Genomic DNA, 14,838 nt, shown 5'->3' with positions numbered 1-14,838 from the left:
TGTACCTCTGGTGAGTTTTTAAATTTTCATTGCTGCTATTTGACAAATTGATTGTGTCTCTGTTTATGTTTTCCTGTTAATGGAATAGTGCTGCTGTGAGTATTCTCGGATATGTGTCCTTTTGCAGAGTTCTGTAGGGAATTACCGTGTCTTAGGGTATGCCCGTCCTCACATTTGGTACATCTGCCAAACTGGTGCTTATAGCAGTTGATTCAGTTCATACTTTCCCTTGCGGTGGCTGAGTTCTTGTTCCCGTGCATCCCTAAATCACAGCTGCTGTCATCAGACTTTCATATTTTTGCTATTTATTGAATGTAAATATTATTCTTAAGCTTTTTTACACGGATTTTTTTTTTTTTCTAATTTGGTATAAACCTACCAATGTCAGAATGGAGACTGAACCTAAGGGGAGTAAAGTAATTTGCTTAAGGTCATGCAACGGAAGCTGGCTGAGGCTGGATGAGATGAGAGCTCTGTGAGCACCAAAGCTGGTGCCTGTTTCTCTGCAGTTCTCTGCCTAAGGATCTTGCCACCAACACTAGCAGAACCCAGTTGATTTAAGGACTAATTACGGAGTTCTGTGCTTTAGGTCCTGCTTGTCCTTTCATTTTCTTGTCTCATTGTTTCTTGAGAAATTCCATTAGCTAGCCTTCCTGTTTTTAGTAAACTCTTTTAAAGGATTTGTTATAAAAGGATTAATAAACTTAACAGCGAGCCTGATTCTTTGGCCCATTTGTTTTTTTGGATTTTTAAAATTATTACAGGCATACCTGGGTGGCTCAGTCTGTTAAGCATCTGCCTTCGGCTCAGGTAGTCATCTCAGGGTCCGGGGATCGAGCCTGTGTTGTGCTCCCTGCTCAGTGGGGTGTCTGCTTCTCCCTCTCCCTCTTTGTTCACTCTCTCTCTCAAGTAAATAAATAAAAAATTTTTTTAAATTATTATTATAAAACAGTACCCATTTATTAGCTCCTAGTTTTGTAGGTCTGAAGTCTGGCATGGCATGGCATGGAATTCTCTGCTCAGGGTATCACAAGGCTGACATCAAGATATTGACTACATAAAATGCCCACCTGGGAGAAACATCTTCCAAGGTTATTCTTAACCATAGGCAAAATTCAGTTCCTTTTAGCCATAAGACTGAGATCACCATTTCCATGCTGGCTGTCAACCAGGGGCTGCTCTGAGCTCCTAAATGTCACCTGTATTCCTTGCTACACGGTCCTGTAGCCATGATGGTATGCTGGTCAGTTCTTTCTTCTTCTTTGAATCTTTGACTTCTTCCTCTGCCACTTGCCAAGAAAAATGCTTTGTATGTATGTATTGATTTATTATTTAAAGAATTTTTTTGGTTGGCTCATCATACCTAGTATCCATGTTTCTCTGTCAATGAATTGAGAGCTGACTATCCTGATCCCGAGATAGTTATAGTGGAGAACCCCTTCCTCTTTCTGATTCAGGTACCTCGGAGGACATGGAGCTGCCATGCTGGGCTGTGTTCCCAAGTGGACTGTAATTTCCTTCTGTCATCGTGTAATAGGAAAGATGAAAACATCTAGGCAGCAAAGAATATGTAGATTGATGGAATAGTTATCTATTTATGGCTTAAAAGCCATTTTTCAGAGCAAATGTGACTGAGCTTCTCTTCAGCAGTTTGGCCAGAGGTCCCATATCATTAGATATAGGACCTCAGGTGAGCTACATTGTTGTTGACAATGATTCCTTTGGCTCTTTGTTCCTTTTAACTTTGTGTTGTAAAGTATAGCAAGTATGCATAAGCCTGTGTGTGGTTCTGATCAATTATTCTTGTTATTCTTACTTTTGTTGCTATTTGAAGAATCAAGTAAATGAATGTTCTGCTGTTATTTATATATGAATCACTGAATTTTCAAAAACTGAGCACACCATGGAACAAGTGAAGAAACAGAGCATTACCTGCACCTCCCTAGTCTTCTTTGTGCCCTTTTGTAGTCACTGTCCATCCCCTAAGGGTAACCTCTGTCTGACTTCTAGTAACCCAGGTTAGTTTTGCCTGTTTTTATGCTTTATATAAATGAAATGAAAAACTGTATTCTTTGTGTTTGACTTTTCCCACTCTACCTTGAGGTTGTGAACTTTGTTCATACTGTTGCATAGAAACAGTGGATTATTCATTCTCTTTGCTAGTCTCGTATTCTGTCGCAGTTCTTTTGCTCATTTTAATACAGCACCGTCAGTGTTTTGCCATAATCTGTGGTCTAGTGTGTTTGGCGTATGTTCCTACTGTATCTCTATTTTTATTTTTATTTATTTATTTATTGAGATTTATTTATTTTAGAAAGAGAGTATGAGCATGTGAGCAAGCACATGTGGGCACAGGGGGAGGGGCAGAGGCAGAGGGAAAGAAGCAAATTCCCTACCGAGCACAGAGCCACAACCCCAAGACTGTGACCAGAGCTGAAACCAAGAGTCAGATGCTCAGTTGACTGACCCATCCAGGTGCCCCATCTCTTATTTTTTGTTTTTAAGATTTTATATATTTGACAGAGAGAGATCACAAGTAGGCAGAGAGGCGGGCGGAAGGGAAGCAGGCTCCCTGCTGAGCAGAGAGCCTGATGCGGGACTCGATCCCAGGACCCTGAGATCATGACCTGAGCTGAAGACAGCCTTAACCCACTGAGCCACCCAGGCGCCCCCCATCTCTTATTTTTAAAATGGGCCTAAAGATGAAAGAATAGGGACTAGAATGGTAGGATATTCAGGTACATTGAAGTTAAAGTAGGATGTTCTAGAGCTGGCTAACCTGATGGAACTTTTATGTTCTAGATGGAGGGAGGCCATGATCTTGGTCTTCATAAGCTTTGATCTGAGGGTTGTTTTTTTTAAACCGAGAATATTGACCTGATTGTGAGTAGGCAGATCAGATCACATTTAGACTAAAATTCTGGTTTTGATCTCACACTATGACATTTATTTATTTATTTATTTTTAATATTTTATTTATTTATTTGCCAGAGAGAGATCACAAGTAGGCAGAGAGAAGCAGGCAGAGAGAGAAAGGAGGAAGCAGGCTCCCCGCTGAGCAGAGAGCCCGATGTGGGACTCGATCCCAGGACCCTGAGATCACGACCTGAGCCGAAGGCAGCGGCTTAACCCACTGAGCCACCCAGGCGCCCCACACACTATGACATTTATAGTCTGTTGAAATAAAACTTAATTTCTCCAAACTTGAGTGTCCCGGTATCATTTAGTTCACATATTATAGAAATCTGAGCTTCATAGTCTAAATGACTAAGGAAACTGTAATGACTAGTACCCTCTGGAATTGAGGCTTTTAGAATCTTCGGTTAGTAGAAAAGGAAGACACCATCAGTATACAAGTTTTACCTTAATATGAGAGAACTTCAAATCATTACCCAGCAAAAAGTGCTTTTTCTTCTAGGTACTTTTTTTTAAAGATCATATTTATTTATTTGTGAGAGAGAGCGAGAACAAGAAGGGGGCAGAGGTATAGAGAGAGGGAGAAGCCGGCTCTCCACAGAGCAGGGAGCCCAGTGTGGGACTGGGTCCCAGGACCCTGGGATTATGACCTGAGCTGAAGGCAGATGCTTAACCGACGGAGCCACCCAGGCGCCCCTCTTCTGGATACTTTTAAGAGCACTTGAATCCCTCAGATAGAGTGAGGGGATGTCTCAGGACCCCAAGTAGAGCAAATCTGGAATTGAATTTAAGTAATTTCTTAAATAAGAAACTGAAAGGACTGGTTAAGAACCTGAAAACTTGACTAAAAAGCTACTGCTAGTGAATATTGAGTACATTTGATTGCTTTGTGACTAGAAAAAGTTTAATAAGCACATTGTTAGACTGTTGCTTGCACACACTCTCCTCTAGATATGTGGATTCAAACATTGAGGCATGGCACCTTGGCTCAGGACTATGCAGCCATACAGCGCTAAAGACTGGATATAAGAGCGCCATCTGGTGGTTCTCTGTAGATACCCAAGTTAATGAAAGGGACTCTTCCAATGCCAGTTCAGCATAGCCATTATAATGGCCCAAGGAAAGAAAATATATAAATAATTTTTTTTTTTAAGGATTTTATTTATTTATTTGACAAAGGGATAGCACAAGTAGGCAGAGTGGCAAGGAGAGGGAGAAGCTGAGCAGGGAGCCAATCCCAGGACCCTGGATGACCTGAGCTGAAGACAGACGCTTAACTGACTGAGCCACCCAGGCGCCCCAAGAATGTGTTCTCTGCAGATGAAAGCAACCCATTTAGTAGTGTAAGAAGGAACAACAATTAAAGTTGTTATACAAAGATTTTAGGATATTTCTAGTCAAGATGCTATTTTGGGGAGACTCCAATCACTAGAATTCTCTGAGTTCCTAAATGTCAGGATTTTTATTAGAAATGTAGTACTTAGAGATTGTGACCATTTGCTTTTGACTTGCCTAGTTCACTGTAATTGAGTTATTACATGTTGTAAGAGATCTCCGTGGTTCATATATATATATGCACATTGCTTGAGACTTATAAAAATAGCATTGCATCCTATTTTTACCAGTCTAGATCAAATCCATGAGAATTCACATCACAAATTTAATGTTACAGCCAAGAATAGTACATTTCTTTCCACAAGTAACTTGGCAAGTTCCAAAAAGATCCCTTAGTGACTTTCTTCAATTAATTATGGAGCACATAGGGAATTGGAAATTAAAGTAAGTGTGAATGGAGGCCATGTAGATCTCATTTTGTCCTTTAAGTGCTCATAATACCTACTATCTCATAGGGATTTTAAGGTGTATAATTTTCATAAAGCCCTTTAAGTTCCTAAGGGGACACTCTCTGTGGTTTAAAATGTTATTAATTTGTATTCTTCTTTCCTGTGTATCCAGCTTACATTCAGACATATTAACTAATCATTATGTGTTAGCTAGATCTCTGTTTTTTAAGTTTACTTTATAGCAATGTCCATAACAATTCCATAACTTTAAAGTTCACATATTTTTCTTTTTCTAAAAAATGTTTTTCTTCCTTTTCAGGTAACAAATATACTTTAGAGACTAGACCAAACCAAGAAGGCATTGATGTCAGACAGGAGCTACTGAAATTCCATTCTACTTATTATTCATCCAACTTAATGGCTATTTGTGTGTTAGGTCGAGGTAAGAATCCTTAAAATTTTCCATAGAATTTGATAATCTTAGTTTTCCATTTGACTCTTTCAAAGTATTGGGAGAAGAATATACAGCCTTTATCTACAGAGAGGCTTTTGAAAATGATCTCCTTGTTGGAGAATATGTGGAGGGGAATTTTGTTTTTAACTCTGTATTCTAAAAAGGAGTATAGATGCTTTAAAATGGAGACCTGAGAAAAATATATAGTAGGCCCTATATATAAAAAAAATAGTAGGTTCTATAAACATATAAAAGCAAAGAAAGGAAGTATAAACAGATTAATAGATTTGACCTTGTAGCAATTCAGAAAACTAGGAATAGGATTAAAAGGCAGGTATATGTGCTGCGGAAGCGAGCACGATTAAAAGGCAGGTAAAGGGTTGGGGGAATCAGATGATGGTACACTGGAAAAATGATTTGGAATATAAATAAAGGTTTAAAGGTTTGACTATTTATTTTCTTATTTTTTAATTTTATTTTTTTAAGATTTAATTTTAATTCCAGTTGGTTAATATACAGTGTTATATTAGTTTCAAGTGTACAATATACTGATTCAACAATTCTGTACATTACCCAGTGCTCATCATGACAAAAGTGTGTTCCATAATCCCCTCACCTATTCCATCCATCCCCTCAATTTACCCTCTGGTAACCATCAGTTTGTTCTCTGTCGTCAGAGTGTGTTTCTTTGTCTCTCTCCTTCCCTGCCCCCTTGTTTTGTTTCTTAAATTCCACATAAGAATGAAAAACAATCAGAGGGGTTTGAAGCGGTGGGGGATGGGAGGTTGGGGGGACCAGGTGGTGGGTATTAGAGAGGGCACGGATTGCAGGGAGCACTGGGAGTGGTGCAAAAATAATGAATACTGTTAACGCTGAAAAAAAAAAAAGAATGAAATCATATAGTATTGGTCTTTCTCTGACTGACTTATTTCCCTTAGCATTATGCTGTCTAGCTCTGTCAGTGTTGTTGCAGATGGTAAGATTTCATTCTTTTTTATGGATAAGTAATATAATCCATTTTCTCTCTCTCTGTTTCTCTCTATATATATCACATCTTTATTCATTCATTTGTTTGTGGATACTTTGGTACTTCCACATAAAGGTTTGACTTTTTAAATGCAAATTAAGTAAAACAATGTACTGTTTGCTCCTGTTAAATTACCATAATTTTGTTTTTGTTTTAAGTAATACTCATTATGGAGGAGCAGTGCCCTTTTTGTATTGGTGATGGTGTATACAATTTATGCAGTTGTTCTAGACTTTCTGGAGAACAGATTAACAAGGTGTATCACCCTTAAAGAGTTTGTTTTTACTTCTAGAAATGCAGTCTAAGGAAATAACCAGAGTTGTTCAAAAAGTGGATGTACTAGGATATTTCTGTCAGTATAGTATTAGTGAAAAGTTAGAAATGATCTGATTGTTCAACTAATGGAAGATAGGTTAAATAATGATGTTATAGCTATGTAATATGGCATCTTATAGAAAACTGCATGTCTTCTCCCTCTTTCTGTTCTCCTTCCTGCTTTATTTTTCTTTACAACATTTATTATCACTGAAATATTAAATATTTCTTTATCATTGTCCACCATACCAGAAAGTAATGTACTTGAGAATAGAAGCTATTCTGTTCACTGCTTTGTCCCCAGTGCCTGAGTTAGTGCTTTACACATTATAGGCACATGTTAAATATATACTGAATGAATAAATAATATTATGACAGTGTTTCAATAACATGGGAAAATATTCTTAATATGTCCAATAGAAAGCAAAAGCACTCTATAAAAACAATGTGCTATATGGTCTCTTTGGGGAATTATAAAAACTTATAATAGACATATATAGTATAGACATAAGACAAAATAGAAAAACATATACTAGAAATGTAATGTGATATAGTAGTTGGGAATCATGCTCTAGACTCTTCCAACTTGAGTTTGAATTCCAGATATACCACCTACTTAGCTATGCAGCCTTGAGCTAACAGACTTCAGATCTCTGAACTCTAGTTTTTACATTTTTAAAATGGAGGTGTGCTACCTCACAAGCTGTTATGAGGTTTAATCAGGGTAACGCGGAAGTATTTAGCATGGTGCGTGGCACACAGCAAACGCTCCATAAACGGTAGCTGCTTTTAGCATCCCATAATCCTGAGATTATGAGCAACTTTTGTTTCCTTCCTTTTGCATTTGTTGTTCGTTTTCTACTTTTGGCAAATGTTACATTTGTAAGTAGAAAATAAACAACTATATATATTTTAAGTTGGTAATAGGAACCAGGATATAAAATGGGTCCAAGGAGTGAAGGCAATAAAATAAAAGGAGTCTGTAACTCTGTGTGCTTGCTAACAATAGCTAGTTCTAGAGTGTTAAATAACCCTGGGTATTTAGAGCCTAGTCCTGGGAATATTTTTATCTGTGTTGTGTTGAAATAAAAAACACTTGATTTCAGTAAGCACTTACTGGGCAAGTGATAATGACAACAGATGAATCATCCAGGAGGCCTGCCTTCCTTGTTCCCTGTTTATTGGAAGTGACAGAGCAAGTGTCTAAAAGAAACAGATGTTTCAGTTTCCTGATTGCATACACACCACTCTCCTAGTGGGACTGACCTGTGCTCAGTTCAGTATACTTGATGAGGGCCTGGGAGAGGTGTCCTTGCAGTACAAGAGGTGTGAGGAGGAAACAGGAATTCTCAGGTTTAATAGAAAATCCGCTCTTTCTTTAGGATGAGGGGGAGAGAAAGAGTAACCATGTGGAAGGATCTCTATCACAAAGGGACAGAAAGGTTTTTCTCTGTTCTCCCACGGGACCATCCTTCTAGTTGTGACAGCACTAATTACCTGGAAGCTTGGCAAATAGGTAACTATCAAGTACAGACCCTGGGATTGCCAAGTCCTCATGATGTCACGATGAAAGGGACTTGCTTCGATGTCCCGTAGTGCACTGCAGACGGGAAAAGACAGACTGCGGTATCATAGAGCTGCTTTACCTTTAAAAAGCTACACTGTGAACTTAACGCTTTCAGGGTAGAGATATCTGAAAGGCTCACCTGGGAGAACCTTGCCCTAAAGAGCCTCGCTCTTGCCAGCCCCTCAGGCTGGTAAAGCTTTGTGTACTGCCCACCTTGTTCCAAGTCACATGTTCCATCTGTGCATAAAGATATGCCTGCTGTCTCTTGCTTCAGATACACTTACTCCATTCCTGAGCTTCCTTGTCATACAATGAGTAGCCGCTGGTCTGCCTTGTACTGGGTTCTGGACAATTTGAGGTCCTGTGTACATGTCAGGAAAAATAGAAGTAAAGGGGCACCTGGGTGGCTCAGTGGGTTAAAGCCTCTGCCTTCGGCTCAGATCTTGATCCCAGGGTCCTGGGATGGAGCCCTGCATTGGGCTCTCTGCTCCACGGGGCCCTCTCTCTGCCTGCCTCTCTCTGCCTACTTGTGATCTCTGTCTAATAAATAAATAAAATCTTAAAAAAAAAAGTAAAAATATGTACATTTAATATGTGAAGTACAAATGCTCATATTCATAGGCCTAAAGGAGAATTTCATACTATATAAAGGCAAATCTCAAGTAGTGATTAAGTGTTCTCTTAAAAAGTTCATGGAAAAGTTCAAAATGGGTTACAGAATACTGAGGGAAATTTCTCCCTTGATCCAGATGCTTCCTGACAGTAACAGGTGATTTGAATGTTTATACCATATATAAATACCCTCTTCTTGAGGAGACAGAATCAAGGTGAGTGGTTATCTTGTTTATTAAAAGATAACCTTTTGGGCACCTGGCTGGCTCAGTCAGAGCATGTCACTCTTGATCTCAGGTTCCATGAGTTCAAGCCCCATGTTGGACATACAGATTACTTAAAAAGAAAACAACAACAACAAAAAACCTAGTCCTTTTTCAATTTTTTAATTTTTTGAATGATAGAAATACGTATACACAGAAAAAAATTTACTCCATGTAGAAAGATATAAAGTAGAAATCAAGTTTTTCTCTTTCCTCCCATCCTGTGATAACAGTGCCCTCTCCTCAAGAATCTCACCTTAAGTCATTTTTGTTATACTTCCAAAAGTGGGATTTTGTTAATATACTCAACACGTAAGTATGCCTGTTAAAAAAATTGAGATTGCCTGCCATTTTCACTTAATAGAGCTTTAAGATATTTTTGTACCAGCCCATAGAGATCTCTCCCTTATTAATGACTGCATAGAATTCTAATATATAGGCATTTAATAATATTCACATACTCATAGATGTTAAGGTCATCTCTAGTTTTTGTTATAAAAAAATGCTGCAGTGAACATATCATACATCTCTATAAACTTTTCAAGTATAACTCTTTATAAAAGAATATAGGTAGGTGATAACAGAATAACTTCAAGTGGCCATTTCATTCTAACAGTAATTACAAACCTTTGAATGGGTTTGGCACATTATGATACAGAACCATATAATGTTAGACCTCGGAAGAGACTTGTGATCATCTCCCCCAGTGTTCTCATTTTATAGAGCCTGAAGTGGTTAACCAGGGTTGTCCAGGTAGTCAGTTGATATGGTTGGTGAAGCCAGGGTTAGGATCCAAGTTGTCTAGTCTCCCCACCCAGGACTCTTTTCACTATTTTGTACTCTTTCCCACAGAATCACTCACAAGCTCTAATATTTGACTTTTAACAATGGGCTTAGACTGTGTCTGTTTATAGTGTATGCTACCATCTATCAGCTAATGGTTTAGTATGTGCCTGTTGGCAGTTGTAGATCAAATAATTTTCCAAATGCAGCCAACTCTTCTTTTACTGTTTTAATACACGTTTTAAATTTATTGCAAGACAACATTTGTAAAACAGTTTTTAAACCGTAAAGAGCTAGACATGTGTGAGGTATAGTTATTGGTATGGCTCAGCTTTAGAAGTCGCACAGGCACTGACGGGATTGAGCAGAGTGCTTCAATTTCATCAGGTGCAGCTTTAAAAAAATCATAGGTTTTCTTTTTATTAGTCTGGAGGTTTTTCAGGAGATCTTAAGGTTTTGTTTAGCTTTACTGAGATATGATTGACATGTAACATTGGATAAGTTTAAGGTATACAATATAGTAATTTTATATATGTATAAAAGATCCTAAGGTTTTAAATACTGCCTGTCATGTTACGAGTAGTTTAAGTTCTATTTTCATTATTTTCTTACAGAATCTTTAGACGACCTAACTGATCTGGTGGTAAAGTTATTTTCTGAAGTTGAGAACAAAAATGTCCCACTGCCAGAATTTCCTGAACACCCTTTCCAAGAGGAACATCTTAAAGTAAGTGCATGTATTTCTGTTATTTTTTCTTTTTAAATTCAGCATCATAATATATGCCAGTTTACTAAAGAGTAGATGAACAATTTTGGAAGTTTTATTTATTCAGGTTTTTTTCATCCTTTTTTTTTTTAAGGATTTAATTAATCTATTTTGAGAGAGAAAATGAGTGGTGGGGAAAGGCGGACAGGGAGAGAGAGAGAGAAGCAGACTCCCCACTGAGCAGAAAGACCAATGTGGGGTTCGATCCCAGGACCCAGAGATCATGACCCGAGTTGAAGGCAGACACCCAACTGACTGAACCACTAAGGCGCCCCTGTTTATACAGTTTTTAATATTTGTTTTGATAGTTGAATCAGTTTCACATTTATTAGGGATATGTATCACCAAAGAGATATCGATATAAATCCGATCTTTGCATACTAAAAGTAGTTTTGGTAGTTAGAGCCTTGCTAAACTGTAGAGGCTGTTCTCCAGTGACAGAAGGCAAGCATATTGAGCCGCATGGCCGAGGGGACCAGACATGGGCTGTATACCAACTGTAATGAAAGTCCATTTAGAAAGAGCCCAAGCCAATTACTGTTTGTGGTCAGTACAGTTTTCTGTGGGGCAATTGGTTCTCTTGAATTTGGGATTTTTCCATGAAAATCTGTATTCTTCATAGTTCATAAATATTTTATTCAGTAGGAGTTGATATTGCTAATCTTTCTTGATTTTTTTTCTAGCAACTTTACAAAATAGTACCCATTAAGGACATTAGGAATCTTTACGTGACTTTTCCCATACCTGACCTTCAGAAATACTACAAATCAAATCCTGGCCATTATCTTGGTCATCTCATTGGTCATGAAGGTCCTGGAAGTCTGTTATCAGAACTTAAATCAAAAGGTAAGTCTTTTGAGTACCAGCTTCTGAGGGTAGTACCCCACATCCTTTTACTCTGGCTCTCATTTTCTCCTAGATTTTTTTGTGTGAAGGAACATATTTGGATGAGACAGTTTTGGGTTTATGGAAGAGTGAGGTGGGGTTGCTAGTGTGCTTTTGATTTTTTGCTCTGGGTTCTCCCCCTGCCGCCATAATTTGTTTTACTCTTCAGTATTGTGCAGCGAGGTTTAGACTTTTCAAGAGATTGTGCTACATGTTTTAAATAACAGACAGGTTTGGGGGGCCTGGGTGGCTCGGGGGGTTAAGCCTCTGCCTTTGGCTCAGGTCATGATCCCAGGGTCCTGGGATCGAGCCCCACATTGGGCTCCCTACTTAGCAGGGAGCCTGCTTCCCCCCTCTCTCTCTGCCTGCCTCTCTGCCTACTTGTGATCTCTGTTTGTCAAATAAATAAAATAAGTAAAATCTTAAAAAAAGTTTCAAAAGTAAAAGCTCACGTTGGTATTGTTTATCATCTCTGTGGAATAACAGTACACATTATTTATTGGCCTGCTCTTAACCCATCAGACCAGAGGTTGTACAAGGATCTAATTAGTAGGTGATTTCCAAGGCCCCTCTCATCTCAGGCTCTTCTTTTATGACTTGAAGAGTCCTGAGGAAACCTCCCAACCCAAAAAAATCCCTTCAGTCTTCCACAGTGTCCGAAACAGTTTTTCTGAACCAATTTTTTCTGCTCTTTTGTGCAAATGGTCCATTCTAATATCTTGGGAACTTGTAGTATAAATTAAAAAAAAATTCTTTATCTTAAAGGAAGCCACACATACAAGCCTGTTTTGATTTCCTTTGAATTTTACAGGCTGGGTAAATACTCTTGTTGGTGGACAGAAGGAAGGAGCCCGAGGTTTTATGTTTTTTATCATTAATGTGGACCTGACTGAGGAAGGATTATGTAAGTATTGACCTGTTTGTTTTTTAATGAAAATTGACTTCTTATGATAAATTCTTAAAAATTTCTTAATGCTGTGGATCTGTTTTATGTAGTAAAGCCGTAAAGCCTTTAATTCATACAATTCATCCATTGTATTTTTCATGTGCAGCTTGGCCTTCATTTCATGGATGATTTTTTCCCCCTTAACAACCTGTCATTATGTTACATTTATGAAATGTGTCCTTGGCCTTTCGTCAGCTCATTAACTTCCCCAAAGTCCCTTCTGTCCCATGTCCTAGAGCCTGGAGGGCCATGTGTGTGGAACCCTAAAACCAGTGTCAGGGAGGTGAGGACTCCATTTCTACCTACCTGACTTTACCTTAGGAGTGAGCTCACTGCTTTGAAGGATACAAGGACTGAATGGTTTTTAAGTGTGCCCCTTTCTTCCAGTACACGTTGAAGATATAATTTTGCACATGTTTCAGTACATTCAGAAGTTACGCGCAGAAGGACCTCAAGAATGGGTTTTCCAAGAGTGCAAGGTAATTTTGTTTCACCAAAATTTTTCTTAAGGAAATTTTTTCAGGAAACATATATATGTGAATTAATTTAAATTTAAGGCCCAATGAAACTTTTAAAGTTTTTGGGTTTTTTGTTGTTGTTATTTAAACTCTAAAATCTTGCAATGCATAATAGCTTTAGTTAAAGCTTAGTTGTACTACTCTGATTGGCTACCTGGGGCACAATTAGGGCTAAGGCATCAAGTAACTTTTTTTCGGAGGGAAAAAGGAATTGCTTTTCTGTCCCTCAGAACAAAACCAGCAGTTTCTTGAGCTTGTATCTATCAGGGCATACCTTAGTGTATGCCAAAAGCTTCATGAGCCTCTGTCATTTTCAGATCTGCTGATAAAAATCTACAGTGAACTTTCAAAGAAATTGTGAATTGTTTTTTATATGATTATGTTCTTAAAAGTGCTTTTTTTTTTGTTGTATGTTTGGAAAAGCCTGGCTATCTCTTACTATTTTTTAATAAAGCAGATGTTCTCTTTCAGAATTTTACTATTATTACTTTATTTTTAAAGTTCAATTTATTTGAGAGAGAGTGTGCACAGGGCAGAGGGACAGCGGGAAGGGCAGTGTTTAAGCAGACACAGGGCTCGATCCCACAACCCTGAGACATGACCTGAGCCAAGACCAGGAGTTGGACATTCAACCACCTGTGCCACCCAGGTGTCCCTGTCAGAATTTTAAAGCCTTCTTTAAAATGTTTTTTAGAAATATGTGCTTTATATTTAAGACTTATTGAGATTCTGAAATGTAATTTTTAAGATGAGAGAAACTGGGCGCCTAGGTGGCTCGGTGGATTAAGCCTCTATCTTCGACTCAGGTCATGATCTCAAGGTCGTAGAATCGAGTCCCGCATTAGGCTCTCTGCTCAGCGAGGAGCCTGCTTCCCCCTCTCCCTCTGTCTGCCTCTCTACTTACTTGTGATCTCTCTCTCTCTTTCTGTCAAATTAAAAAAATGAATAAATAAAAAGAGAGAAATCCTGTTTTTGTGTGTGTGTGTTTTTCAAGATTTTCTTTATTTGAGAGAGAGAGTGAGTGAGAGCACAAGTGGGGGAGCAGCAGGCAGAGGGAGAAGCAGGATCCCCGCTGAGCAGGGAGCCTGTATGTGGGACTCGATCCCAGGACCCTGGGATCATAACCTGAGCCAAAGGCAGCCGCTTAACCAACTGAGCCACCCAGGTGCCCAAAAGAAATCCTTTTTACTTAGGTTAAACTTTAAAGGGATACTCTGCTTGAGGATCTTAGGATAGGAGCTTCTAACCTGGGAGCAATTCTCTAAATGGATCAATGAAATGATCATCTGTGTAACTGTTGATCTTGCAAAGTTCTTGCACAATTTTCCTAAATTCTTTGACTAATAGTTTCAGTATTTTAGGCTAAACAATCATACTCTGTTTTGGTTATTTTCATTTGTGTTCTGTACATTTCTAAATCAAGCATAGCTGATTTTTCCTGATAAAGTTAAATATGGAGTAGAAAGTCTGTAGTGCAAGCTAGACACTAAAAAAAGAACTTTTTTTAAGTATTTCTAAGTAGTAGTTGACTTAAGTGTAATTGGATTAATTTTCCATTTTAGGACTTGAATGCTGTTGCATTTAGGTTTAAAGATAAAGAGAGGCCACGGGGCTATACCTCTAAGATTGCAGGAATATTGCATGTAAGTTTGTTATTTTATGTATACATTAGTATATAGAGTATATTTGTGATCCTGCATATATTACCTTCAGTACTACATGAATGATAAAAATGGGAACTGTAGTATAAAATTTCAGATGTTGTGGCAACCTGGCAAACTTTGATGTCAAACCATGCTTAAAATCTTAATTTTCATCTTCCTAAAAATTATCATCTATAATATTTTTCGTTACAGAGGGATTTTGTTTCTTGGATTTAAATATTTTAAATATTTTTCAATTCCACAATGTATCAGTTGCTGATTGCGTGAAAGCTATATAGATCATCTACTGGTCTCTATTTCTGTTGCTACTACCCTAGTCTGAGCTACCATCATTTCTT

The 14,838-nt window shown here is 38.2% G+C and overlaps 1 protein-coding gene across 3 annotated transcripts in view; it reads left to right on the top strand.

Moving 5' to 3' along the window:
- The window catches only part of IDE (insulin degrading enzyme), a 129,671-nt gene that overhangs the window by 67,817 nt on the left and 47,016 nt on the right, over positions 1 to 14,838 (top strand). For all 3 annotated transcript variants that reach the window (XM_059398143.1, XM_059398145.1, XM_059398142.1), the window contains exons 5-10: positions 5,020 to 5,142; positions 10,336 to 10,448; positions 11,171 to 11,333; positions 12,184 to 12,276; positions 12,706 to 12,797; positions 14,399 to 14,479. In XM_059398143.1, the coding sequence (XP_059254126.1) occupies positions 5,020 to 5,142; positions 10,336 to 10,448; positions 11,171 to 11,333; positions 12,184 to 12,276; positions 12,706 to 12,797; positions 14,399 to 14,479 (665 nt within the window). The remainder of the gene's footprint in view (positions 1 to 5,019; positions 5,143 to 10,335; positions 10,449 to 11,170; positions 11,334 to 12,183; positions 12,277 to 12,705; positions 12,798 to 14,398; positions 14,480 to 14,838) is intronic.

The sequence above is a fragment of the Mustela nigripes genome, chromosome 4 (assembly GCF_022355385.1).
Source record: "Mustela nigripes isolate SB6536 chromosome 4, MUSNIG.SB6536, whole genome shotgun sequence".
Classification (NCBI taxonomy): Eukaryota; Metazoa; Chordata; class Mammalia; order Carnivora; family Mustelidae; genus Mustela; species Mustela nigripes.
The sequence above is the reverse complement of the archived record's forward strand: the minus strand, read 5'-3'. Positions and strand labels throughout refer to the sequence as shown.